Source organism: Molossus molossus, unplaced genomic scaffold (assembly GCF_014108415.1).
Source record: "Molossus molossus isolate mMolMol1 unplaced genomic scaffold, mMolMol1.p scaffold_m16_p_23, whole genome shotgun sequence".
Taxonomy (NCBI): Eukaryota; Metazoa; Chordata; class Mammalia; order Chiroptera; family Molossidae; genus Molossus; species Molossus molossus.
The window spans coordinates 25,945,039-25,972,799 of NW_023425359.1; the positions used below are offsets into that span (position 1 = coordinate 25,945,039).

The 27,761-nt window shown below is 50.9% G+C and overlaps 2 protein-coding genes and 1 non-coding gene across 11 annotated transcripts; all 3 read right to left on the reverse strand.

Moving 5' to 3' along the window:
* Nucleotides 1-4,275: 4,275 nt before the first annotated feature.
* On the reverse strand, nt 4,276-19,219 carry ADIPOR1 (adiponectin receptor 1). 6 transcript variants are annotated; one of them, XM_036277637.1, is made up of 9 exons: nt 19,130-19,212; nt 12,816-13,049; nt 11,270-11,386; nt 9,247-9,418; nt 8,631-8,817; nt 7,259-7,446; nt 5,852-6,010; nt 5,437-5,630; nt 4,290-5,129 (listed from the first exon to the last, which is right to left on the reverse strand). In XM_036277637.1, the coding sequence occupies exons 2-9, from the start codon at nt 12,954-12,956 to the stop codon at nt 5,001-5,003; spliced, it is 1,287 nt and encodes a 428-aa protein (XP_036133530.1). In that variant the 5' UTR covers nt 12,957-13,049; nt 19,130-19,212; the 3' UTR covers nt 4,290-5,000. The 6 variants fall into 6 exon arrangements, with proteins under 6 accessions (XP_036133535.1, XP_036133530.1, XP_036133534.1 ...); XM_036277641.1 differs by having other exon boundaries at nt 5,852-5,938; nt 19,130-19,211; XM_036277639.1 differs by lacking the exon at nt 19,130-19,212 and adding an exon at nt 18,867-18,941.
* On the reverse strand, nt 16,893-16,998 carry LOC118640795. Its single transcript, XR_004961450.1, has one exon. It is a non-coding gene; the product is annotated as a U6 spliceosomal RNA (small nuclear RNA).
* Nucleotides 19,220-21,687: 2,468 nt separating the features above from the next.
* Nucleotides 21,688-27,551, reverse strand: LOC118640659 (NADH-cytochrome b5 reductase 1). Of its 4 annotated transcripts, XR_004961432.1 has the most exons (10): nt 27,354-27,551; nt 26,936-27,085; nt 26,745-26,817; nt 26,129-26,235; nt 25,761-25,890; nt 25,048-25,131; nt 23,533-23,618; nt 22,984-23,083; nt 22,277-22,670; nt 21,703-21,807 (listed from the first exon to the last, which is right to left on the reverse strand). XR_004961432.1 is itself a non-coding variant. In XM_036277646.1 (9 exons), exons 1-9 carry the CDS (start codon nt 27,366-27,368, stop codon nt 21,788-21,790), a joined length of 765 nt encoding a protein of 254 aa, XP_036133539.1. In that variant the 5' UTR covers nt 27,369-27,549; the 3' UTR covers nt 21,688-21,787. The 4 variants fall into 4 exon arrangements, 3 of the variants coding, with proteins under 3 accessions (XP_036133539.1, XP_036133536.1, XP_036133538.1); XM_036277646.1 differs by lacking the exon at nt 22,277-22,670 and having other exon boundaries at nt 21,688-21,807; nt 27,354-27,549; XM_036277643.1 differs by lacking the exon at nt 21,703-21,807 and having other exon boundaries at nt 21,874-22,670.
* Between the last annotated feature and the right edge of the window lie 210 nt (nt 27,552-27,761).

A 27,761-nucleotide genomic window follows, 5' to 3' on the forward strand; every position in this document is an offset into this window, starting at 1 on the left:
CTCCCTGCCCGTCGGCTCACCTGCGCCCGCCGTGGGGGGAGAGGGCGCGCGGCCACAGGCGGCTCGGGAGGAGCCAGGCGCACCGCCGCCCTCGGTGGCCCGGAGCCGTCCCCGCGCTGGCCAGGCTCCGTCGGCCCCGCGACCGCGCGACGTGATGACGTCAGCGCGCGGCGCGCCCGTCCGCGGCCGCGCCCCCCGGAGCCGGAGGGGAGGTCGGCGCAGCGGCGAGCGGCGAGCCTCCCGGCACAGGTGGCGGTGGCATCCTTGCCGGGGACGCGGCGACCCTGCGGTGCACGGAGGCCGTTTCTCTGCGGCCTCGGGCGGGCCCGGGTCCCGGAGCCCCGACGTCCGCCCTCGCGCCCCGGCCCCGCGAGCGTCCCCAGCGTTGGGCTGTGGCCTCCCGGCCGGCCGGACCGACAGCGTTCAGCCATTTCCTTGGATGTGTCGTGCGCCCTAACTTAGAACTGGGAAGGATGCTCTGTAGACGGATGTTAGCGCCCCTCCGTTGTGTTCACGGACAGGAAAGGCCAGGGTCGGAGTGTCAGCTGTTCTCCCCTGCGGCCGTCGGGGCCTCGTCCTCCGGGGCCTCGCCCCTGAGCGCCAAGCTCCGCTTCCGCCCGTGGGACACGCACGGATGGCTCCGAAGCGGGGACTCCGCGGGCCGGGCGCGCACCCTCCGGGGAGCACGCAGCTGCCCACTCCCGCCGCAGGCCCGAGCACGTCGGAACCACGGGGCTCCCGCTATCAGCCTGCGTCTTTTTAAAAACTTAAGATGGTGTTTTGCTTTGGCCAGTTTGGCTCCGTGGTTAGAGCATGGGTCTGCGGGCCAGAGTCCCGGGTTGGATTCAGGTCCAGTGCACATACTTGGGTTGCGGTTGGGTCCCAGCCAGTTTGGGGACCTGCAGGAGGCAACCAATCCATGTCTCTCTCACATCAATGTTTCTCTCTCTCTCTCCCCCCCTCCCACTGTATCTGAAGATAAATGAAAAAAATCCTCTGGTGGGGATTAAAAAAGTATTTTATTAAAAGAACATACTTGTGTGTGTGTGTGTCCCCGGCTGTGTGGCTCAGTGGTTGGGCAAAGAGCCCTGATTCCCAGCAGGGCACATGCCCAGGTTGTGGGCCCAATCCCCAGTGGGGGGCATGCAGGAGGCAGCCAATTGAGGTTCTCTCTCATCGTTGTTTCTGTCTTTCACTTCCTCTAAAATCAATAAAGAAAAAAAAATTTTTTTAAAGGACATACTTATTATATATGTGCAAGAAAAATAATCATGGTTTAAGAAACACCTGGGCCCTCACTGTCTAGTTAAAAATATATACAAGCTACAGTTCTGAAATATCCTGTGTACTCCTCTCCTGCTCTTCTCACCTCTTCAGAAGTAACTATTTTTTTCTGAATTAGCATTTCCTTTTTAAAATCTTACCATATTTGTATCCTTATACTATCATTAATTTTGAAAATTTTGAACTTAAATGCAATCAGACCAGACAGGTCCTGTAAGTTGTCACTGTAATTAAATTTTCACTGCTAGTGTTTCGTTATGTGAATAAACCAAGATTTATTTTCCGTTCAACAGTTTGGGACATTTGGCTTCATTGCAATTCGTTGCAACTACATAAAGCGGCAATGAATTTTTAAAAATATTTTATCGCCCTGGCCGGTTTGCTCAGTGGTCAGAGCGTCAGCCTGCGGTCCTGAGAGATCCGGGTTCGGTTCCCACTAAGGGCACGTATCTCGGTTGCAGTTTGTCCCCGACCCCGGTTGGGTTGTGCGGGTGGCAACTACTCGATGTGTCCCTTTCACGTCGATGTTTCTCTTTCTCTCTCTCCCTCCCACTCTATCTGAACAAAATATCAAAAAATGTCCTCGGGTGAGGATAAAAAACAAACAAATATTTTTATCGATTTTTAGAGAGAGGAAGAAAGAAACATCAATGTGAGGTGTAAGAGCTGAATTGAACATCCATAGGCTGTCTCCTGCATGCCCCCCACTGGGGGGATGAAGCCCTCAACCTAAGCATGTGTCATCTGAAATTGAACCAGCAACTTTCTTTTTCTTTACTGATTTTAGAGAGAGAGAGAGGGAGAAGGAGAGATAGAAATATTGATGAGAGAGAACATCGATTGGCTGCCTCCTGCATTACCCCCAATGGGGATTTGGCCCACACCCTGGGCATGTGCCGACTGGAAATCGAACTGGACCTCTTGGTGCATGGGTAGATGCTCAACCACTGAGCCACACTGGCTGGACTTTTATATTGTTTTTGATTTTTTGAGAGAGGGAGAGAGGGAAACATTGATGTGAGAGGTAAACATCGATTGGCTGCCTCATGCACATCCCCTCTGAGATTCGAGCCTTCAACCTGGGTATGTGCCCTGATTGGGAATTGAACTGGGATCTCTCAGTCCACAGGACGATGCCCAATCCACTAGCGCCACACCAGCCAGGGCTGCAGTGAATCTTTTGATGCCAGCTATTTCTCAAGGGTAGTGGTTTTCAAAGTGTGGATTGTGAGCCATTCATGAATTATGAAACCATTTAGTGGGTCAGAACTCGCTTAAAAAAAACCAAAAAACCCTTTTGCCCTGGCCGGTTTGGCTCAGCGATTAGAGCGTTAGCCTGCCAGAGAAGCCTGGGTTTGGTTGCCACTAAGGGCACGTACCTCGGTTGCGGTTTGTCCCTGGCCCTGGTTGGGGTCATGTGGGTGGCAACCACTCGTTGTGTCTCTCTCATTGATGTTTCTCTCTCTCTCCCTCCCGCTCTATCTCAAGATAAATGCAAAAATTTCCTTAGGTGAGGATAAAAACAAACAAAAAAAACCCCTTTTATATATTGATTTTAGAGTAACATTGATTTGTTGTTCCACTTATTTGTGCATTCGTTGATTCTTGTATGTGCCCTGACTGGGGATTGAACCCAAAGCCTTGGCGTGTTGGAACAATGCTCTAACCAAACTGAGCTACCCAGCCAGGGCCAGAACCGACATTTTTAAAAAATGAATTTAGGATGAATTTTATTTTGTTTTGTTTTTAATCCTCACCCGAGGACATTTTTCCATTTTTTGTTCAGATAGAGTGGGAGGGAGAGAGAGAGAGAAACATCGACGTGAAAGGGACACATCGAGTGGCTGCCACCCGCACAACCCAACCAGGGCCGGGACAAACTGCAACCGAGGTACGTGCCCTTAGCGGGAACCGAACCCGGGTCTCTCTGGACCGCAGGCTGACGCTCTAACCGCTGAGCCAAACCGGCCAGGGCTAGGATGAATTTTAGATGCATCTCATTGTAAGGTAGTGTTTGGATGTTGCAACACATGCACCTACTCTATGTACCTCAACAAAACTGGTCCCACCAACGTTGTTCCTGGTCTTCTCAACATCAACATGACACTCAGTGTTAGGCCTTTTAATGTGTGCTGATCCAGTGGTGGTGAAATGGTTTATCACTGGTTTTCATTTACATTTCCCCAATTACCATTTGAGATTGAGCATGTTTTCCTGTTCATCAGACTATCTGGATTACTTCTCAACAGGATCATCCATTCTCCCAGTTGTACAATCTTGAACAAACCTAACTTGGGAAGACTGCCCTCTCACTGCCTGTGTTAGCTGGAAATGACTGCCACACACTATGCACACAACTCATGCCGGGTGAAGGTAATTTCAAAGGCACGGAAACGCAGGGAATAACCTCTTCTTATTTTCTTTCTTTATTGACTTTAGAGAGAGAGGAAGGGAGAGGGAAAGACAGAGATAAACATCGATGAGAGAGAACATCGATTGGCCGCCTCCTGCCTGCCCCCACTGGGGATGGGCCCACAACCTGGGCATGTGCCCACAACCTGGGCATGTGCCCTGACCAGGAATCGAACCGGTAACCTCTTGGTATAGGGTCGACCTTAACCACTGAGCCACACCAGCTGGGATCTCTTGATGAGACAACCCTAAACAAGGCAGTCTTAAAAGAACTAAACCCTAGAGTAATATGCAGTAGACCTTTGATATTCATAGGGATATATCCCAACACCTTTGAAAATCTTCTAATTAAATCATTTTTAGCATAATCACTTATCTAGTAAAATTCTGTGCAACAAGTAGAGAAAACTAAGGCTGTATGGAATTGATGCTAGGAATTCTACTGGGCTTATTCACTGGCTCCCAAATGCCAGCCTGTCAAAGCCTGTGGTTCCGTTTGTGCCTCAGCAGAATCTGAAATTACTTTCCCAGTTTTAATCCTTTGGCGTTATGTGCAGATAGTTGAGACCACACGTTAAATCTCTGAATGCTAATTGTCTTCTGTACTTCCTTTTATTATCGCCACAGCCTTTGCATCAGGATACATAGCAATGATAGCAGACTTCTTTTTAAAGCTTAGTATTAAATATTAAATATCTTTCCCCATTTTAATTTTACATTACTCTGCCAAGAAAAAAATTAAAACTCAGGCTGTCTGAAGCCTGGACACACTTCCATGATTGGCCAGCTACGTCCCAGTTGGTGACTGTCCTCCTGCTGTCAGTGGGTCCAGGCCTCAGAGCATGGGCCTGGGTTACCATTGTTTCTGAAAAGTGTGCTACAAAATGTACGGCCTGTTCTAAGCCAGGTTACAAAGTAAGGACGGGGGTAAGGGAGGGACATTTTCTTCCAGAAACAGAATTTCTGAAGAGTCCCAGTCTATCATTTTTTCCCAAAATGGTTGGAGGAGGGTAAAATCTCAACATGAGCTTCAAAGTACTCTGTGCCAAGGGGACAGAGCTGCCTTGCTGAGGAAGGGCTGCTGAGGAGGGGCATGGCCAAGCGGACCCCCCTTCCTCGGTGAGGGATGTGGAGAGTTCATCCCCCACCCTGAGGTGGGAAAGTGGGCTGAAGCCAGGCCGGCACTGAGTTCTCCGAGAGGTTTCTTCTAGAAACAGACAACTCAGACGCTTCCTCTCACTTCAGCAAAGAAGTTATTTTTGAAAGCACTTGGGAAGTTCCCCTTCCAGCCTCAGGCGGGAGGCTCAGAGAAGGGAGTCATCAGTACAGCCGCCTTCCAAGCCGTAGCGGAATTCCTGAAGGTTGGAGACCCCATAGAAGTGGACGAAGGCTGCTGCCACCACCAGGACATGAAAAATTTGATGTGACTGGAACTGTAAGAACAAGAGATGACCCTTAGGTAACGGCAAGGAGGGATCGGAAAGGAGGAAAAAGCTCTTCATTTATCTAGTTTCTCCTTAAACATTGTTTTATATCATGAAAGTGATATATTTGCTGTAGAAAATTTTTTTAAAGTTCTATCAGAAATGCACCAAAATGCTCACATTGGCTGCTCCCAGCCCCACCTCCTCTGGACACGTATGTACCGAACACCACACAGCCCACGCCTCTCGCTGCCTTTGCGCACACCTTTCACTGGGGCTGGTCCCTGACCAGACTGCCGGGAGAGCCATTTCTTACCCAGATGTCAAACTTTCCAGGAAAGAAGCGCTCAGGAATGCGAGCAGCATACAGGCCGGCTCCGGTGATGTACATCACAGCCATGAGGAAGAACCAGCCCATCTGGCCCACAGTGGTGGCCTTGACAAAGCCCTCGGCGATAGTGAAGTGCATGGTAGGCACGACGCCGCTCAGGCCAAGGCCCAGGAACACCCCTGCACAGAGCGCACACAAGACTGTCAGGGAGGGGACCGGTGCACTGTTGCTTCACTCTGAAATTCAGGTGTCTATGATAATTAGCTATTTATTCAGGAATTTTGGCCACAAAATGGAGAACAGTCAGCAGGGAGTTCTCTGACACATGGGATGGGAAGTAGGCTGTGCCAGTGCTGCTATGACCAGGACCCTCCAACCGGCTCGGAGAACAAACACTCACACTCTCCATCACTGCTGGGCAAAGATGAGACCAAAGCTTCCAGGGGCTGACTTGGGTACAGAACCCAGACGGCAAAGTTTCCGGTGGCTTCAAGCAGAGAGGAGTGGACAAGTTTCCCAGTAAGAGCATAAAGACTTAAGTTCCCAAGACTCTGACCCCCTGAGCAGGCAGAAACACCCAGCTTAGAAGCTGTCGTGGCTGCTGAGACAGACTAGTGAGATAAGAGGAAGGGAAAAATGGGCACCTGTCCCAACGCCACAGCAGCGCACACGACGGGACAGCAGGGGCACCTTCACTTTTGCAGATACGCCATGCTTAAAGCACCATCCCCGACACATGGTTGATGCTTGGTGAACATTTAATTCTTTTAACTGAAGGTTATGATACACCAGGTAATAAGAAATCTAGAGAGGTCACTGGTGTTACTGCAAATAATAAAGCTTAAAATAAGAATGTAGATGGGACAGCCCAGAGATGTTCATGCTTGGCCCAGCCAGGGCGGCTCAGTGGCTGAGCATCAACCCGTGTACCCAGAGGTTGCTGGTTTGATTCCTGGTCAGGGCATGTGCCCAGTTTGTGGGCTTGATCCCTGGTAGGGGGTGAGCAGGAGGCAGCCGATCAATGTTTCTCTCTCATTGATGTTTCTATGTATCTCTCCTTCTCCCTTCCTCTCTCTCAAAATCAGTAAAACATTAAAAAATAAAAATAAAAAAAGATGTTCATGCTTGTAGCCATTACAACAGTTGTGACCAGTGTTTATGCTCAAACCAAGCCTTCTATTCGCTAGTAAAACAACTCTGGGTGTTTTCATGTTAACTCCTTGTTTTGAGTGCTTAGGACTCAGGTCACTAAAATGACCATGCTTGGTACATTAAAAAAATAACAAAAAAAGCCTAAGTCAATTTAAAATATGTTGTCATTTGCCCAGCCAGTGTGGCTCAGTCGCTGAGCACTGACCCATGCACTAAGAGGTCACCGATTTGATTCCCGGTCAGGGCACATGCCCAGGTTGTGGGCCCGATCCCCAGTGGGGGGCGTGCAGGAGGCGGCCAATCGATGTTCTCTCTCATCAATGCTTCTCTCTCCCTCTCCAAAAATCAATAAAGAGGGGGAAAAAGGGTGGCCTGTTCGATTCCCAGTCAGGGCATATACCCAGGTTGTAGGTTCAATCCCCTGCGGGAGTGTGTACGATCGATGTTTCTCTTTCACATCGACATTTCTCTTTCTCTCCCTGCCTTCAAAAATAAACAAAAACATATTTTTAAAAAATCCACACTGCTCTCAGAGTTCTAAACACAAATCAGGGTTTGCATGGAGTCCTCAAACTGCAAACCTTAGGGCTTAAGGTTGAGCCTACTAGGGTTAAGGTTGAAATACCTGTGAGGTTAGCACTGTCTTCATACCCACCTGCCCGTGTCTGCCGGTGTTTAGGAGTGGCAAACCGATCCCACTGTGCCACAATGATGGCGGAGATGCCCAGGACGCAGATGATGGAGAGGTAGATGAGCCGCGGCTGCGGGGAACAGTAGAAGGAGTAGTAGAGCCAGGGCACAAAGCTCCCCATAATCAGCAGAGCGATCCCTGAATAGTCCAGTCTGAAAAGAGCCACAACATGGAGTCACATCAGCTGGATAAAGGAAGACCTCCCATGGCTTGTTTGACTGTTTCTTTCCTATTCTTCAGCTGCTTGCACATCTGACCATCCCATCTCCTGTCTATGTCCTGGATTGAAATCCCACAAGGTCAAGAACTTATTTTTGCTAAGAGTCCCAGTCACAGAACTCTTTCTCTCTCCCTCAGTCATTAAGAGCCATGTCCCCCCAGAGGGCACTTAAAATCAGGAGCTCCATCACAGCCCAGCTGGTTCCCAGCTTTATGTTCAGGAAGGGCTCTGAATGTACCCCAGTTCTGACAGGTTGAGTTCTAAAAACAAAACTTTAAATTGAGAGTAGTGTTAAGGGGTACTGCTCTGTTTTAATCGACTTTTAGATGATTAAAGTGTATTCCTGTCACTGGTGTTATTGGGAAAAACAGAATAATCCACCACCAAAACCCATAACAACAACAAAAACAGGCAGCATGGAACCGCAGGCTCAGAGCTGGGTCATGGAAGGCTCCAGATGACAGACATCTGGGGCTTCCAGCCGTGTGTGGGCGGCAAAGATAAGCTCCATGGCTGTGGGTAGGAGCAACGCAGACCTAAGCCCAGGACACGGCACCACACCCTGCTTGGCTCAGGCACTTGGTCCCCGAGAGCAGCCCACTGGCACCCAGTTTCACACAGGACAGTACTGTGCAGGTAGGAAATATATTCCACAACTGGGTTCCAGCTGTTGAGGAGGCTGCCGGGAATGTTTCCTGAAGAATTTTTTTTTTTTTTTTTTTATCCTCACCTGAGGACATTTTTCCGTTTTATTTTGTTCAGGTAGAGTGGGAGGGAGAGAGAGGAACAGAGAGAGAGAGAGAAACATCAATGCGAAAGGAACACATCGAGTGGCTGCCACCCGCACAACCGACCAGGGCCGGGGACAAACTGCAACCGAGGTACGCGCCCTTAGCGGGAACCGAACCCGGGTCTCTCAGGACCGCAGGCCGACGCTCTAACCGCTGAGCCAAACCGGCCAGGGCAGTTTCCTGAAGAATTTATGAGGGAAGCTCATCACCCTGCAGGGCATCGTTAGGAGTCACTGGGCTCCAGGGTTCCGGCAGTCAGATCACAGGGTGTGACAACAGGGCCTGGTCCCACCCCCCACCTCCCGTGATGTCAAGTCTCACTCACTTGGAAAAAGTCCGAGAGACTTTCTCTGAATGACAGTAGACGGTGTGAAAGAGCCAGGAGAAGCTCAGGCAGAGCACTGCACCCAAAAAGAACATCCCAAAAACCACCTTCTCCTGCAGGGGGGCCATGAAGTACATGTTTGGTCTGAGCATGGTCAAGATTCCCAGGAAGAGAAACAGCACAAAACCTGAGGAGGAAGAAACAAAGCTGAAGAATGTGTGCATTTCGACAGCCGATGGCGTTAAGTCAGGGCTGAGCCCGCCGGCCGGGCTGTGCACGCTGCAGTCCAATATGTCAGGAGAAAATGGCACCAGTCACATAAACCCAGACAAAATGATCATGTAAAACAAAAGTTGGCATTTTGCTACGAATTCGTGAACTGGAAGGAATTACCTCCATGCTGGACAGTTCTTCCAGGTCTCACAAGAGAACACCTAGTTGCATTTTCTCCTCCCATTTCTAGCTCCCCCTCCCAGCCACCTGTCTTAAAGACCAGTGACCAAGAGTCAACCAACCCCGCTGGCAGTTTGGAGGCACAATGCCAGTTTTCAGTCCATCAGAACAACTTGGTTCTTCCTTCCCAGAAACAAAGGTTAATCCCACACAGACGACTCACCAAGCAGGTGGGTCCAGATGTTGCCTGTCTCTGTGTGGATGCGGAAGATGCTCTTGAAACAAGCCCGGAAGGAGGGCATGGGAGGCCTGTGGCCGTGCAGCAGGTAGTCGTTGTCCTTCAGCCAGTCAGGGAGCACATCATACGGGATGACCCTCCAGCGTCCCTCCCAGACCTAGAATAGTTGACTCTTCAACAATGTGGGTTTGAAATGTACAAGTCCACTTATACGTGGGTGTTTCAGCTTTGCAGAGGGTGGGCATCTCTAACCCCTGTCATTCAGGGGTCAACTGTACACACGCTCTTTCAGCAGGGCCCTAGAGAACACTAATTTTCCTAACGACACAGGGTGGAGGAGGACATCGGCCAGGCTTTGAATGGGCTTAGGTGAGGGGAGCCGGCATGGATCTGGAGGTCCAGGGCCCTGACTGACCCGACCACCTTCTCAGTGAGCAGTGCTCCCGTCCCATGCAGCTCACCTGGCCACATGGAAGAAGATATGGCAGGGCCTCCTTTAAGCTACTTGAAATGTCAAAACTAAGTAAATACAGTGAATAAAAAGAAACAGAAATTATACATATGGCTTTTTAAAACCATACATGTCAGCCCTCCTTGGCCCCTCTCCTGGAGATTCTGATTGTTCCCTGCTCTATCCCCCCAGCAGATTCTAAATTCTCACCAGGTTGAAATAATGTCTTTTAGAGCAGGGGTTCTGAACCTAGGACACATGGACAGTGGGCAGAATCAGGGAGTAGATGGAAAAAACTTATCTTCATTTTTACTTACCTGTAACTAAAATTTAACATTTCCCTCAATTATAAATGTAAGCAACATACCACACTAGGATTAGAACTGTGACTCTATCACCAGCAGAAATCACTGTTACTTTCATACATTAGTTCTGCAGATATCAAAATATTTCTATTCATCACTACTTAGAACTTATAAATTTTGCCCTGGCCGACTAGCTCAGTTTGTTAGTGCATTGTCCCAATATGTCAAGGTTGTTTGTGGGTTTGATCCCCAGTCAGGGCAAAGACAAGAATCAACCAATGAATGCATAAATAAGGGAACAACAAATCCATATTTTTTTCTCTCTCTCTCTAAAAGAATCAATAAATAGCCCTGACCGGCTTGGCTCAGCAGTTAGAGCGTTGGCCCTCGGACCAATGAGTCACAGGTTCAATTCTGGTCAAGGGCACGTACATCGGTTGCGGCTTGTCCTGGCCCTGGTTGGGCTGTGCGGGAGGCAACCAGTCAACGTGGCTCTATCATGTTGATGTTTCTCTCTGTCTCACTCTCTTTCCCTCCCACTTTATCTGATAATAAGTAGAAGAATATTCTCAGGTGAGGAATAAAAAAAAAATCAATCAATATAAAAGTATATAAATAAGTAAAAAAATATATTTTAATAAAATATTTTATAGCTTGTCATTAATGCATATTTAATGTATTAATAAAGGAGCCCACACTACTCTATCACTTTTTTTTTTTAATCCTCACCCAAGGACATTTTTCGGTATTTTGTTCAGACAGAGTGGGAGAGAGAGAGAGAGAGAGAAAGAGAGAGAGAGAAAGAGAGAGAGAGAGAGAAACATCGACGTGAAAGGGACACATCGAGTGGTTGCCACCCATATGACCCAACCAGGGCCGGGGACAAACTGCAACCGAGGTACGTGCCCCTAGCGGGAACTGAACCTGGGTCTCTCTGGACCACAGGCCGACGCTCTAACTGCTAAGCCAAACTGGCCAGGGCTACTCTATCACATTTTAATATTTTGATGACTGCCAAAGGGATCCATAGCAAAAAATTAAGATCTCCTGTTTTAGGATATGTTTTGAGCAATGTTTAACACATGAGGCAATAAAAAATTGCTAGCCCTCAACTGACTGACTGCACCTTAAGCAAAAAGAAGTCTACATACAAGAGTAAAAGGTCTTCAGCCCAGCAGGCCCACCAGCCGGGACATGCCCAGTAAGCCTGCCGCAGCTCCCTCCAGCACAACAGTCCTCAGGCCGCACGCACCTTGTACACGAACTCCTCCATCTTCTCCATGGCGTGGTGTGCTTGCAGGGGAAGTGTCAGCACCCGGACCTCCTCCTCCTCCTCCTGGGGCCCTGGGCATGCTTGCTCTTCTTCAGCCTGCAGGAACAAACACACGCACCAATAGTAGTGGCTCTCTCATCAACCGTGCTGAATATTTCAGATCAGACATATCCAGGGAAACCCAAACTCAACACTGTGCACAGGGCCTTGTGGCCTCTTCTCCAAAAGCATGATAGTTAATAAGTTATTAACAACAAGGTGTACTAATATTGTGTAAATGCCAGAGTGCAAGTTCACTTCAGCATGCAGGAGACAGGCTGACAGAGACCGGCCACGGAGGAGTACAGCAGTCCCAAATGTTCTTTAAGTCTGAATGCTCCCCCTGCCTCTCCAGTCTCTAGGACAGTGGTTCTCAACTTTTCCCAACTCTCTCCTAAGACTCCAAACCATGGAGGAGAGCCCGATACTTCAGCTCCTTCCCTGAGCTATCCTCTCTCTCCTGTCGATGGTCCCTGATAAGCAGATGGCCCCTCTTTGACCGTGTGACACAGACCCCTGCTGGCCTATTCCAAGCGCCACACACTCTCTTGTCCCCGCAGCAGAGTCCGTGGTGTTGTGCAGTGAAAGGCTGAACTGCCCAACCTCCACTTATGAATGTGACGACACAAGGAGCTCTGCAAATGGGATGCAGATGGCAGTGTTGTGAGACACTTCCAGAGAGCGTGGGTCCTTCTCCTTCCCCTCCCCCTTGTGGTGGCCGGTGTGTGGGCATAATGGGTGACATTAAGAAAGAAGGAGATTTTTTTTTTTGCTTAACCCCTTCACCTTTTCCATCCAGTCCCACAACCTCCTCCCCTCTGACACCTGCCAATCTACTCTCTTGTGTCTGTGAGTCACGGTGATTACCAGAAGAAAGTGGGGAGTAGACGAGGGTAAAGAAGGGATAAATGGTGATGGAAGGAGACTTTACTTTGGGTGGTGCACACACAATACAATAGATATACGATGTATTATAGAACTGTACCCCTGAAACCTGTAAAATTTTATTAACCAACATCACCCAGTAAACTAAAAAACAAAGACAAACAAAAAAACTCCACTTTTTTTTTTTTTTAATGAAAGAGGAGCAAGACAGGTGCCTGACAGGGTGCGGCCTCCACACACCTTGGCCTGGTTCCTTCTAGAATTCTCTTACTGAACAGACTTCTGTCTTGCCGGAGTCACAGGGGTTTTTGTGTTATATGAAGCAAACCTGATCCTAACTGCATCCTTCATTCACTCAGACATGTGCTAATTACTTACTGGGTTTCGGGCCTTGTGTTCAGCACTGAGTTATAAAGATGAGTGAACTCATCAGAGCTCCCAGTGAACAAACAAAGATACTTGTGATACAGCACGATAAGGACTGAGACGAGACATTCCCAGGGTGTCTGGTTCCTCCTTTGGGGAGATCTTAAAAAACGGAGACCAACAGAGGTTTAGGAGAAATGCTGATCGAGGGAATGGCTCCCAGAAGACAACTCACTTTGGTTGGGTCAGCGATTCCCCGTTTGGTCTTCTCTTCTAGCAGGGGTCCCAGTTCAGCCAGCTCCACTGTGTCCGTCTCCCTGTTATTGGCAGGAGCCCCAATGCCCTGTGCCACCACAGGTCCTTTGTGAGAAGACATCTAGCTGGTACCTCAATACGCGGCAGCTTCAGCTTGGTGAAGGGCTGAGGGTCTCAGCCCCAGGGGGCAGAGATCTCCTTGTGACGGTAAACGCTAAAACAAACACAAACATGAAGGGTGTTGACAATTTATTCCTCTTATAATTCCAGTTCCACAAGTTAATACTAAGATACCAGCTAATCAACTCACATCCTGTCTCCAAGTCTAAAGGCCAATTAATTGCTAAAATGAAATCTATTCCTTCTCCCTCTTTAATACCACCCCTTACTCAGAGCCCTGCTATTCTCACAGGTAAGGCTGAAAACAGAACACCTGATTCCTTGTCTTCAAAGCACCTGTGGTGTTTGTACCAAACTGTCACCACAGAAAAACAAGTATCCATCCTCAACTCCCTCCCACAGGTATGGAGCCCATTTGGTGAGAAGAAGTAGTCCATCCTCCCCAAATTAAGCTATTCTGCCCAAGAAAGGTCTGGCTTTGTGATTGTGGAGCAAAACTATGTAGTCAACATCTGGCTGTAACTTACAAGACCTCCCAGGCTTAGAAGGGAATTAAATGCAAACTGAATTCAGCTGGGTTCTACCTACAATTGCTCTGAGCAGTGTGCCCTGCATGCAAAAGGGGCCTGCTGTGGCTAGATGCCCGGTGGTGAATTTCTCTGCAAGGTCTACTGATTCTGTTATAGGATTAGAGCATGGGTTCAACACCTGGATAACAAGCTTCATCACAATCTTCCCTTAAAGTAACCATTAACTTACCCAGAAGCAGGAAGCTGAAGACAAGAGGTAGCCATGCCCTTTGCCACACACATACCAAACAACTGGCTCAGCTAAAGCTTGGCCAACCAGCACAGATCATAACTTAAGCCCCACTCAAATTAGTTTTTCAGAAGCCAGAGACAGGCCCATAGATGCTTTAGGAAAACCAGAGAAACCTAGAACTCAGTTTTCTAGGAAGTCTCAAAATCTTCAGGTTTTCCTGAGTTAGATTTCAGGAAGTAGTCTTTAATCAGGCCTCTGGGAAATGAAAATAATATTGAAAAGTGCCCAAAGATTTCCACTATCTTGTAAATTACTAATTTTCCCCCTTCCCCAAATCAAAGGACTTTAATACTCATAGCAACTAAAGTAGCCAGAATATTAGCATCTTCTTGCACTGCTTACCTGTGTCTCAATAACCACAGGGCATGCTGAGAGGGCCAGGTCACACCTGCCCACGGAGCAAGCTGCTTTAAGGCGTGGAAACTGACGTTTAGGGACCTAAATCTTTTTTTTTTTCCTTTTTAATCCTCACCCGACAACATTTTTTAGTTTTTTTTGTTCAGATAGAGTGGGAGGGAGAGGGAGAGAGAGAGAGAGAAACATCAATGTGAAAGGGACACATCGAGTGGTTGCCACCCGCACGACCCAACCAGGGCCAGGGCCAAACTGCAACCGAGGTACTCGCCCTCAGTGGGAACTGAACCCAGGTCTCTCTGGACCGAAGGCTGACACTCTAACCACTGAGCCAAACTGGCCAGGGCGGGACCTAAATCTTGTATACCAGCAATTGGCATGACTGGTCCCGAGGGAAACTCTCTCCCCCACTGCTGTTCACTACACATACTTCTGTGATATCTTGTACCAGTTCTTCTTTTTTTTTTTATCCTCACCCGAGGACATTTTTACATTTTTTTGTTCAGGTAGAGTGGGAGGGAAAGAGAGGAACAGAGAGAGAGAGAAACATCGATGCGAAAGGAACACATCGAGTGGCTGCCACCCACACAACCGACCAGGGCCGGGGACAAACTGCAACCGAGGTACGCACCCTTAGCGGGAACCGAACCCGGGTCTCTCCAGACCGCAGGCCGACGCTCTAACTGCTGAGCCAAACCGGCCAGGACCCAGTTCTTTTTTTTTAATCCAAGAGTAATCACACTTTCTTCTCAGGGATTATAATTGGGTTTCTGTAGTCAGGTGAGGGCAATCTTCAAGTTTCAAAAGTCATCTATGCTCAACTCACAGGCACAGCTGAAAGAGGCAGGCAGATTTGGGTCAAATTCACTGTGCAGCAGACCTTCACATGGAGTCAACACAAAGTTCCTCTTCCTCCAAATGTGCAAGACTGACAAGACCGGTGTCAGTTAGGCAACAACTGAGCCCATGAAGAACAGGAAACTGGAGGCCCCTGAAAACCTCAGGAGGGAGGCAACCCACGTGAGAAGAAACGTTGGGACATCATTGGGGCATCATTTCTAATATGCTGCACAAACCATGTTTCCTCAAAGTGAAGTGCTACCTACTCAACAGCGTTACTAAGAAATCATTTATACTGGAGAAAAATATAAATAGCTTTGGGCATCTTGGTGAAGTCAGTCTCAAAAGGGGAATACACTTAGCTCAGAACACGCCTGCCAGTACTTCAGAGGCAGGCCAGAAAAATTATTCTCGGTGTGGGCTACAATACTACCTAGGTAACAAATGGATACATATTTCTGATTTTGGTCAGAGGCGCATTTCAATAGGAATGAATGGATGAATGGGACAGCCTGCCAGCCAGCAAGCACAGGATGCATTAACTTTCCATCACTCTCTAAAGGTTTATGACTTTCTGTGCTTTCTCCTTTCACTGACTATCTAACAGATAGACTTAGTGCTGCACCCTAAGGTGCAAAATACCAAGTTAACTCATTTTCTTCAAAGAGCCTACAGTCAGAGGACACAAGGCAACTTGTGGGGTGTACGAGTCAGTGGCATAATGTCACTGCTCTAGGAGGGCAGTGGAGGGAGAGCCCCTGAGTTTGAACGCCCACACACAAAGTTCAGTTATTTTGAAAGCCGTGTAACTATTTTACTAGAAGCAATGAGAATAATAAAGTCAAACTTTAAGTTGGGCAGTCAGGGTCAAGAGATCAGACGCAGAACCCAGCTTGTACTCTTATAATTTCCTCATTCGATCCAAAAGTTTCGACGCCCTCAAGTCTAGTGTTCTCTTCGGATGATCTCAGTTTCTTGGCCATCATCAAAGTCTTTCCCCTTTCTGTTCAAATCACTTTCTGCCAATTTTTTGGATTTTCTCCATCTCTTCTATTACTGGCTCCTACCCTCCTCCACGCCCTCAGCATTATTTCCTAGACTCAGGTCACTAAACCTAACACCTAAGTTAACTCACAAACCCGCCAACAGCTACAACTTATCATACAAGATATGTCACCATGCAATGAAATACATACAACGGAGGCCATCATCGCGAGCAAAAGTCCACTGTCCACTTTGGTTTTCTAAACCGTAGCAACACAGAGATAGGAAAGGGAGAAAGAGGGACCAAGAGTCTGGCAAGAAAGAAGAGCAAGTAATATCAGAACCTAAAAATATAATTTCTGACATGGCAGACCACTGACAAACAACTGGGAATTATTAAAGTCTTAGTCTCTATGATATAACATCAGCATAAATCCCTAAATTGTCAAGACAGATTCTGGGAGTGCTCAGGACTTCAGCCAGCTATATCCTTATGTATTTTAGAGCAAACATTTCCCCTCAAACTCACCACACCCAACAGAGCAAAGTGGGCCAAACTCCAGAGTGCTTTTTTGATGGGATTTCTTCAGTTCCAGTGAGTAAGTCTTTACACTGAGCTTTCTAACTGAATAAACCTACATCAGAGAACAGGACTGTGGAGGCAGGTGTCTGTGCTCCTCTAAACCAGAACCCCGTGCCAACCTTGGGAAAGGACTGCTTCTGTATCACTAGCCAGCTAGCTAGCGAGTTTATTTTCCTCACAGTTTTTTGAGAAATTTATTCTGTGGACCAGTTTCCAAATTTTCCAGGATAAAGCACACTCCCCTTCCCTGAAGCCAAAGGTACAAGCTACTAGAAGTTCTTAGCCTGGGGTCCCTGGACCCCAGACACCCCACAGGTAGGCCCTATCTTGGCCTACCTGACTCTCACTGTTGGTTTTAACACGGAACGCATCACGAATGTGCATGCCATCCTCGCACAAGGGCCATGCTACCCTGCTCTGTATCGTCCCAGGTTTAGCACACGTGCGGCCAAAGCAGCACGGCTGTTTCAAAGCCAGATCGTCGAGCAGCAAACAGAAAACACGGCCATCTTCTCCTCTGTGCACTGTCAGAGAAGGTGGCTTCACGGCACCGGGGGGCAAAAATGAGCCCAGGCAAAGGCCTGTGTTTGAAAATTACCAAATCGTAGTAACGGCCTCATCTTCCCTACTTGACGCCAAATCACTGATCTAGAGTCTGAAGTGGAAAATCACAAGCTAATGTCCTTTGTGGCTCTTCTCCAGTTAAAGCAATCCCAGTAGAAGAGGTCTCTTTTGAACTCAGACAGACAGTAAGTTTTCAAATGCCATGATGAGAAAAAAAGAAGTAGGTGTTATACAGGCACCCGGGAGTTTCATGCCAGCCCCTGTGTTTAACACCTGGCCGGCAAGTACATTCCAGATGCACATGGTCAGTAGTTACACAGCACTGATCACCTTAGACTGTGTGTCCCAGAAGCCCCAATTAAACGAAAGCAAACGAAGTGCCTAGGAGCCAATCACTGGAAACTGGTTTGTCCAGAGGGCACTGTCAGGGACCTCTAAATGCAAGATAGCAACTTCATAAACAGTAATCACCCCCAGCACTGCTGAGCACGCAGAGAATCCACTCAGTGCAGAGAGAGGAAGAAAGCCAACTGGGCAACGTTAGCCACCCATGGACATGAACAACAAAATGTAATGACTTTAATGAGCACCAGCACCAGAAAACCCCCCCACCATAATTAATAAAGCTTCAGATTTAAAGATGATGGTTTAACTCAACAGTGTGATCACAAGGAGATGCGACAGAACAACCGGATGCATCAGGAATGTCAGTGTGGCTTCAGGTTACAAGTAAAGACCTCCCAGGGAAAGAGAGAGCAGTCACTGCTTGGAAAGAAACAAATTCTTGTGTTTTTGTTCTTTCCTTTTATAAGTCCTCTTCACTTTTCCATAAAGAATTCTTGGAAAGGTAAAATGAGGCCAGACTGAAGAAACGGAAGGTGGCCCTAGGCTTGCCTAAGGGGATGCACTTTATGCATTAGCAGTGGGGAGCCCAGTGGATTCATACTGCTTCCTGACACTTGCCTGAGATCCCTTCCTACTTGCAGGGAAAGTGGTTGAACATATACATTTTTTATCGCTTGGGAATCCCATAATTCCGTGGCCACTGAGAACAAGTGCTCTCAGCTCCCACCTGCGGGCAGGCGCAGTGGCGGGGCTCTGAGACCCTTCGCGGGCAGCACGCGGCGTCTCAGACTCGTCCCCAAGCACCAACCACGACCGGGGACAGGCTCCTGGAACGAAGAACCTGAGCGCTGTGAGCTGGAACTGCTACCGGACAGGCCTCCGTTCGGCGCCCTGGTCCACATCCCTCCACACAGTGCCCTCCGTCCTCTCGACTGCGGGGCACATACCGGGGGACCCAGGGAAGGACTAGGGGCCGCCGGTCCCGTGCAGACGGAAGTGCGCTGCGTGCCCACTGCCTGCGAAGCAGGACACACCGAGGGGCCCGCGTCTGCCCCCTTTGCTAAGAACAGACCTCCACACCGGACGGCGGGCAGCGACCAGGCTCCGAGGGAGCAACATCCCGGTTCCCCGCAGGAGCCGAGACCTCGCTGCCTTCCGGCGGTCGCGTCGCCGTAAATCGAGCGCACGGCCCACTAGCCTCCCCGCGGCCGGCACCAAGGCGGGCGCGGGCTCCCGGCCCACCGCGGCAGGGCTTCCCCGCCAGGGCCGGCGGTCCCGCGAGCCAGGCCCCACGCACCCCGCCCCCGCCCCGACTTGCCTTGCGCGGCGACGGGCGGCCCGAGCCCAGGCTGCGCGGCGGCCCGGCAGGCCCCACGCCGAGCCCGAGCCCGAGCCCGGGCCGGAGGACGCGGCACTCACCAGCGCGGCGGCAGCTGGGCAGAGCCGGGCGCAGCGCCGTCCCCCTCAGTGCCTCCCGAGGTCGCCTCGGAGGCGGCGCGCAGCTGGGAGGGGCCGGAAATGTTTACCACACGGGCCGCGGAGCAGCCGGGGGGCGCGGCCGGCTCCAGGGCGGGGGGCTCGGCTCCGGGGGCCCCGCCGCAGGCCTGGGCCGAGGCGCCCGGGGTCCCCGCGCTCCACCGACCCCTGCCCTCTCGCTCGCTGCAGCAGCCCCGGGAACTCACCGCCGGGCACGACTCAGCTGCGGCCGCGGACCCCGCGGACCCCGCGCTTCATTCCGCGGCGCGGCAGGCGGCCTGCGGCCGAGTGGCCCCGATCTCGAGGCTCCCGATGCCGGAAAGGGTGCCCCCACCCTACGTCACCTCCGCGCCGCGGCCCCGCTCCCGGCGCTCCCTGCGCTCCCTGCGCCCGCCGCCCGGCCTCCTCCCGAGGGTCAGTCACAGCCCCGCCCCGCCCGAGGCCCCGCCCCTCGCCGCCCGAGGCCCCGCCCCCGGGTCAGAGCGAGCCCTGCGGGGCCTTCCCGCGGGCCAGCACCCGCACCCACGCCCGGCGTTTGACCCTCACACGCGTTAGTCCCCCTCCCCAAGCCCGCGGTCCCTTCCCCAGAACCCTGGAACCCCGGAACCGCCGCGCGAGGTGCAGGGGCGGCTGCAGTCTGGCCGCTGGTTTCTGGTCTCGCGTGGGAACTCTGCTCCGCTCCTGCGCCCACCGTGGCCCGCGCGCGTCTGGGAGCCCACGGGCGGTTCTGAACCACAGAAACGGACCCGAAGCCGCGATTCCCCAAGGGGTGTGCCGGGTTGGCAAAACATGTATTATGGTGTGTGGCAGAACTTCAGCAATTGGTTTATACGGCGTGAGACGGAGACGGCTGGAAAGTGCTGGTCTGGGGTACCGCCTTCTCCGTCCGAGGGACGGTGCCCGCTGGTGCCGGTCCGGGCGCCTCCCGCAGGGGCGCTTCCCGGCGCCGCCGAGAAGCCCGGGCTCGGAGTCACAGACGCAGGTTCCGTCCCGGCCAGTCTCCGACCTGAGCCCTTGCCGAGCTCCTCCGGGTAATGGCCTCACCTGAAACCGGGAGGAAAACGGCGCTGCCGCACCGGGTCTTTGTCAGGACTGAGCGCGATGACGTGCGCAGGCCCGTGTGATGCCAGGCACAGGGCAAATGCTTCACAAGTGCTGCTGGTGTCGCCCCCTGTCTGAGACCCTCAGGGCTGACTTTAATCTTCTTCGGCAGGACCAGCTGCAGACCCCGGGCAGTCCTCACCCTTAAACTCAGGACTAAGGTAAGGAGTTAGTCGCGAGTACTTGGCCAGTGCGGGTCCATGGCTGTGATGAGCTCAGCAGGTTCTCTCTCTCCGTCCCCTCCTGAGTCCTGCCCCCATCCACACCTTGGACCTCTGTATGAATCACTGTTTTGTAATTCTTTACCACGTGTCTATACTACTCTAGACTATGAGCTTTTTGGGGTCTAAGACCAGTCTTGGTCACAATTGTATTCTGAACTGAGCCGTGCTTGGCACATGGCAGCCCTTAATACGTTTGTGCACGGAGTCGACGGGACAGAAACCCGTGCAGACAAGGAATGGTGAACTTGTGTGAAACTCTCTGCTGGGCTGCTTCACTGCTTGAGCCCAACAGTCCTAAGCAAGATTTCCCCTCGGAGGTGAGGTAGCGAAGTGTCTGTCACTGTTAACACAGCTAGTGATACACACATCCTTAGCTGATCAAGACATGTTTGATAGAATGCCAATAACACAATTTACCAGTGACTCTGCCCCATGGAGGGCTGAATTCTCAGGGTCCCATAGCCTTCCTTTTAGGGGCCTCACAGAAAGCAATACATATATGGTTCTATGGTTCCATGTAAAAAGCAATGTTGACTTTTCCTCCTAAGACTGATGTATTGTCTGTCTCAATGGGGCAAACAAAGATCTCAAGAAGCTGCCTTAGGCCCGGCTGGTGTGGCTCAGTGGTTGAGCATCGACCCCTGCACCAAGAGGTCGCCGGTTCGATTCCTGGTCGTGGCACATGTCCAGTTTGTGGGCCAAGTCCCCAGTGGGGGGCATGCAGGAGGCAGCCAATCGATGTTTCTCTCTCTCATGGATATTTCTCTCTCTCTCTCTCTCTTTCCCTCTCCCTAAAATCAATAAAGATAAAAAATTTTTTTTAAAAAGCTGCTTTGGGCCCTGGCCGGTTTGGCTCAGCGGTTAGAGCGTCGGCCTGCGGTCCTGAGAGACCCGGGTTCGGTTCCCGCTAAGGGCGCGTACCTCGGTTGCAGTTTGTCCCCGGCCCTGGTTGGGTTGTGCGGGTGGCAGCCACTCGATGTGTCCCTTTCACGTCGATGTTTCTCTCTCTCTGTTCCTCTCTCTCTCCCTCCCACTCTACCTGAACAAAAAATGGAAAAATGTCCTCGGGTGAGGATAAAAAAAAAAAAAAAAAAAAAAAAGCTGCTTTGGTCCACCCTGGGAGATGGCAGTGGACTGGGTCATGATATCACAACAGAGTAGAGGGCAGTCAGGATGGATGGGCTGGGGAGGCCAACTCTGTCCAGGTACCAACAAGGCTGGCTGAGGCTGGTGATATCATGTTACTTTTTAAAAGCAAAAGCTTCTCTTTAAAACAGAAAGACAATACTTTGATTTGTTTGCCAGGTACCCTGAAGGATGAATGTGGTGAAGGAAGGATCAGAAGGGAGAAGAGAAGAGTGGCTAAACCAAAGGACCACTTTAGGGGACCTGGGCCCAAAAAGGATCCACTCTAATCTGTACTCCTTCCCCCACCTGAAAAGCCTCCAGGGAGAAGTTAAGCTTCTGGTTCTGCTGAGACAGCTGCTACGATGATCACTGTTTGGTGGCAGCTCACATCTCAACACACGGTACAACTGCTCACAGGTTCTTTGGAAGACCTGGAAGAAATTCTATGCCGGGAAACCTGTCCTCCCAAAATGATCAGGTGTGAACACAAGGACCCCAGACACAACAGCTCTTTAGGTGTAACACTGGGGCCTTAGCCCAATTTATTTGCATTGCCAGAGGACCCTGCCATAAGCAGACTGTGGACAGCTACTTCCCTCCATCCTGGGCTGGGCAGAGAGAGACAGACACGCAAATACATATTTCAGATTCCTCTCTCTGAGGTCTGTAGGTCTGAAGAAACCATTTCCTCCTTTCCTGCAAAAGTCTATTCAACTTGCATTCACACACAGAATCTGCAACGGGTGAAGTACCTAGTAGTAAGTAAAACCCATTACACAGGTTGTCCCTTTCATCACATACACAAAGAAGAGCGTGATGCTACCCAGGAACTAGCTAGACTTGGAGTGAACATACATGCCTCCTTCTTTCAGACCCATGGAAGAAACTGCATGGCCTGACCTGGACCTTTTATCACAGGGAGATCTGGGGGCCGTCTAGGGAACGACTCAGTCTCGGCTTTCTCCCAGGGCTGCAAGGACGCTGTTCCTGTAGGCACCATCAAATTTCAGCTTCCAAGGACAAAAAGGCTGATCCTGCCAGGAAAGAAATCTAGAGCTTACAGTATCTGAGTACTGATGGGGACGACAGCAGGGAACAGGACCAGGGGAGCCAGGGGATGCTCAGTAGGTGAATCGCATCTTTTGTGAGTAGCCCAGTTTGTCCAGGTTGGGGTGGCAGGCCAGCTGCACCATTGGGGGAGGCCCACAGAGCAGCAACAGCACATCATCCCCTGGAGCAGGGAGATGCTCTTGGATCATGTCTGCAGTCACGATGCCCTTGCTGTAGGCCCAATCTGAAGTATGGGGGAGAGGAGAGAACTGTCACTCCAGACCCATGCTGGCAAGGGGAATAGAGCCGTAAGGTAGGGAGGTTCCAAAAGGCTCCTGAAAAAGTATCAAGCTGTAGCAGCAGGTGGATGGCTCCACTCAGCCTGCTTCAGCAGCACAGCCATTCCTGCCACTCCCCTGGTGAACAGGAACCTGGAGGAAAGGGCCGGAGACCACTGTGTCCCTGCATGCAGACTTGGGAATTTAGCAGTGTCGGGGAGGGTTGGTTCCACTGAAACTAGAAACCAGATTTTGGGCTATCCAGAATGGGGAGGGTACCTTCTGGGGGATGATCCAGAGTGAACCAGAGCTTAAAGCGACTGGGATATTGTGCCTGCAGCTCCTCCAAATCTTCCCGTAGAATTATGTCCTTTTCGGTCTGAGAGGAAAAGGAGAAGCAAAGTCTTCAGGAGCCTTCTCAGCCCCACATAATACTTTCCAACCACGCGAGAAAAAGAATGTCTTCTGTTTTAGGGAATAAGCATGATTCTCAAGGTTGTTAGGATGAGGAGAAGGAGGGGGAACAACCTTTATTTACAACAGCATGAAGAAATAAAGATGGAACATTTAACCAAGGTAACCCAAGGGGCAAGTTTTTATGCTCAAGACTAGATTCCAAAAATGTTTTCTTTTCCTCTTTCCTTGGGGCTAGGAAGGATTCGGCTCAGGGCTTTGTCCTCTGATTGTAGCAGAGTCCTCTACCTACGGGGTGGGAGAACCTTGGGCAGAGGGCAGAACAGGTATTGGCCCATTTCTGCCCACTGGTGCCACATCTCTGAGCCAACCCATGCAACTGAAAAGTCCCAGAATTGAGAAAAGCAAACCAACCTGGTTAGCAAAAAGCAAACAGCATTGGGTTGGATCTCCGGGGTCTTTCAGGATGGCCCGGATCAGCTGAAACATTGGGGTGATTCCTGCATAAAGATACCCCACAGTGAGAAGTGGTAGCTGCAGTGTACCTGTCCAAGCTCCTTAGCCAACCAATGCCTTCATCTGAATGCTATCCATTCACCCCTGTACCCCACTTTCTTTCTTTTAAACCCTCTCCTGAGCCTATTTTTCCATTTATTTTCAGACAGAATGGGAGGGGGAGAGAGAGAGAGAGAGAAACATTGATGTGAAAGAAACACATCAACTGGTTGCCTCCTGCATGACCCCAAATGGGGCCGGGGACCAAACTGCAACTGAGGTACGTGCTCTTGACTGGAATCCAACCTGCGACTCTTTCATCCACGGGCCAACGCGCTAACCGCTGAGCCAAACCAACCAGGGCTGCACCCCACTTTTATTCAGTGTCCAAATCATCTAATCTCCTCCTGTGTATTCTCTAATACCCACAATTCTCGATAGATATGGCTTTTACCCTAAGCTCACAAAGTTTCTTATCTGGTAGGCAAACTATAGTCATGCTTACTACCACATTAAGTTCATATTGTTAAAATCCTTCTAAGACTCTTCCTCTGAATACCCTTTTTTGGCTAGGACTCAGAAATCACAGGTGCTCAGTGTGACAGTGTTGAACACTGGATTGCAGGCTAAGTGCAAGTGCTCTGGACCCAGGCAGAGCTGGATACTAATCCTTTACCAGTGAACCCTATGGAAACCATTTAACCTCTCTGAACCTGCATGTTCTCTGTACCGCAGGCTGATGCTCCAACCGCTGAGCCAAACTGGCCAGGGCTGCATGTTCTCATCTGTAAAGGAGAAAGCAAGTACCTACTTCATAGATACAGACATAGAGAGACTAGCATAGAGTCTGCCCTGGTCAGTTTTGCTCAGTGGTTAGAGCGTAGGCCCGTAGACCCAAGAATCCCAGGTTCAATTCCGGTCAAGGGCACATACCTCAGTTGTGGTTCAATCTCTGGCCCTGGTTGGGGTCATGTGGGAGGCAACCAATCGATCTGTCTCTCTCACATAGATGTTTCTCTCTCTCCCTCCCTCCCACCCTATCTGAAAATCAATGGAAAAATGCCCTTGAGTGAATATTTAAAAAAGAAAGACTAGCATAGAGTCTAAATTATAGAAATGGCCAATGTTAACTTTCTTCCTTCTTAAGTACCCCATTTCTAGTTGCTTCCCTATTCTCACCTAAAAACTAAGAGAGCCATTCAGTGTGAGGTGTTGAGAGAGCGCACACAAATTATTTCTTATTCTATCAGTTAAATTGTTTTTGGTCTCCACCGGATTATGATTTTGTTTTTCAGGTACTGGGGAGCCCTAGGAATTGCTGGGAATCCCGATTACCAGCTTGGTCATGATTCCCAAACCTTTCGAGGGCCATTGGGAAGCTTTCATGGTAACATCAACAATGGTGGGAGAGAACAGGCCTCAAGCAACACACACCTGTCCCGCCGGCGATCATGCCCAGTCTCTTCGCCACTCGGGGCTCTGGTGGAGACTTTTTGTTGGGCTGAATGTTAAAATTCCCTGAGAAGTCGAGTGCAGAAGGGATGGAAGAATGAAGTTAACACAGGAAATTAAGAAAACAAGCAGAACTGCAAACGTGTCCCAGGTCAGTTTAGCAGCTGCAGTGAAATCTGACCCTGGAGCCTGGGTGAACGTCTGAGTTGAGTAATACACACGAGGGACAATAGGACCAGGACCACATGCCCTATATTATCAACTGTCCGTCAGTTTAGGCCCACAGTGAGTCAGCAGCTGCCTTTGGCAAAGGGTCACCTCTAGTGAGGGCGAGAGGCCTGGGGCCAGTGTGAAATCTACTTTTCCAAGTGCACAGAGCAGCCTGAGGCTTGCTAATGTGCCCAGCTGTTCCCCTGGGAAGGGCTAAAAGCTCTCTCTGGTCTAAACAGCTCAGCTTGAGGGGCAAATCTGTGAGGCAGGGCTGCTTTACTGATCTCCAAGACGGTCATGGTTGGCGAATTTAAGTGGATGCTAACTGAACCCAGTGACAAATGGGTCTAAGAAATCTGCCTCTCTACACTGTCAGAGCTATGTGTACAGGGAGGGCAGCTCGGCCCTTCCACACATGCATGTGTGCCCAGAGGACTGTGGGCCTGGGGAACTGGGAGAGGCTCAAGAAGCAGAGGGGCTGTTACCTTTCCCTGTGTAGGTGAGCAACCCACTTGGCCCTCGAAATTCCACCACATCCCCAATCTTCAGGCTGTTCAGGTACTGAGACATCTTCCCACCTTCAGGAAATTTAGGGTGCACACCCTTCAGGTACACCTGATAAGACAGTATGGAAAATACTTTACATGGACTGTCACTGATTTCTGAGGCCCCATTGTTTGAGCTTCCCTGAGCTGGGGCCAAGATATGCACGTGCTATCTTTTCCCCAGTCCACATATTCTCTCCATATCCACAAAAGACACACATCTGCTTGCCAACAAAAATTTGGAAGTTTCTACAAATCCCAAAAAGAGTAGGGTAAGGAGCTCCTGGGGTTCCTTCCTACCTTCTCACCTTAATGACAAGATCCACAAAGCCTTGGTCTTCATCACTGGTGACAGGAGTGTATGGCCTGATGACCAGGCTGCCATCAATTCGAGCAGAGAGGTAGACATGTTTGCCTGGGGACCATGAAGAGAACTATGTAAGGGTGGCTTGTGGACGTGCTGCATTCCAGGACCTTTCAAAACACCCAGGAAGGTTTGAGAGAACAAGGATGTCTTGCTTCCCACTGTGGTCCCAATAAGCTACCATGCAGGGAGGGTTTACCCTTTTGAGCCCCCAGCTGGATCCCTCTCCAGTGCCCCATTGGGGAAACCCTTTTCAGCAGAACCTTAGCAGCAGCAGGTGAGATGAGTTTGGGCAATGGGAAAAAAATGAGTGTTTGCCTAGGGGTTGGTACGAGCACATCCTGCAGGAAGGAGGGAGGACTTCTGAGTGTTAAAGATGTCTGGGGCACAGAAGCCACACCCTAGAATGGCCCAGTGGCACCTCACTGCCTGGAGGATCCAGCCGGCGAGGAAGGGGAGGAGAGTGTGAAGGGCATAGACTAAAGCCTATGTTTCAGGAGACTCCAGAAGGGGAAGTGCTCCCCTAGGATGCCAGGGAAAGGAGCACACACTTTCCTTACCCACGGGCAGCCCCAGAGTGTGATGGGCGGTGGGCAGGGCAAATCGGAACCGCTTGGTGTTGTGGCTCACAGTCTGGAGAATGGAGGACAGTGTCTCACCAGCACACCCCGACTGCAGTGGGTGCCCTGGCTTCATACCAGGAGGGGCGCTCTGGTCCCTCCTCTACCCAGCCCCTTCCTGCACAACTCACCGTCTTGTCTAGCAGTCGCAGCAGATACTTCTCATTGGGGTCCAGGAGAGTGACCCGTGGCCGGCGGGACCTCCGAACCAAGTAGGTGCCCAGCGCCAGGCCGAGCAGAGTCAGCAGCCCCGCCCCCAGGGAGGCCAGCAGGCCTGGGCTCTGTGGGGAGAGGGGGTGGTGTGACGGCCCCGCGGGGGAGGACCCGGGGGAAAAGGTGGTGACCGTCCCGGACGCCCAGCCGCCCGGAGGGAGGCGACCCCGAGCTCCAGCGCGGGAGCGTGCTCAGGCCGGAGGGGCCCCCTGGGCCAGGGCCGGGACCCCAGCATCCAGGGCGAGGGCGGCAGTGAAGTCCCCAGGTCCACGGCTCAATGGCCAGAACCAGCTGGAGCGGAGTTCCCTGGGGCAGGACATGGAGCACTGGTCTCACCGGCTGGAACCCCATGACCGCGCACCGCGTCCTCCACCGGCGCGCCGCCGGGGCTCCCACAGCAGGTCGCGTGACGGGCAGGAGGCGGGGCCTGGGGAAAGCCCAGGATGGGAGGGGCGGCCCCAAAGGGGCGGGGCTAGTGCGCGCCCAGGAAAGGTGGGGGGCTAGGCACTAGCGGAGGCGGAAAAGGCTGACTCCAAAAAAAGGGGGCGCCCTGGCCAGTTTGGCTCAGCGGTTAGAGCCCGGCCTGCGGTCCAGAGAGGCCCGGGTTCGGTTCCGCTAAGGGCATGTGCCTCAGTTGCAGTTTGTCCCCGGCCCTGGTTGGCGGGAGGCAGCCACTCGGTGTGTCCCTTTCACGTCGATGTCTCTCTCCCTCCCTCCCTCCCGCTCTATCTGAACAAAAAGTGA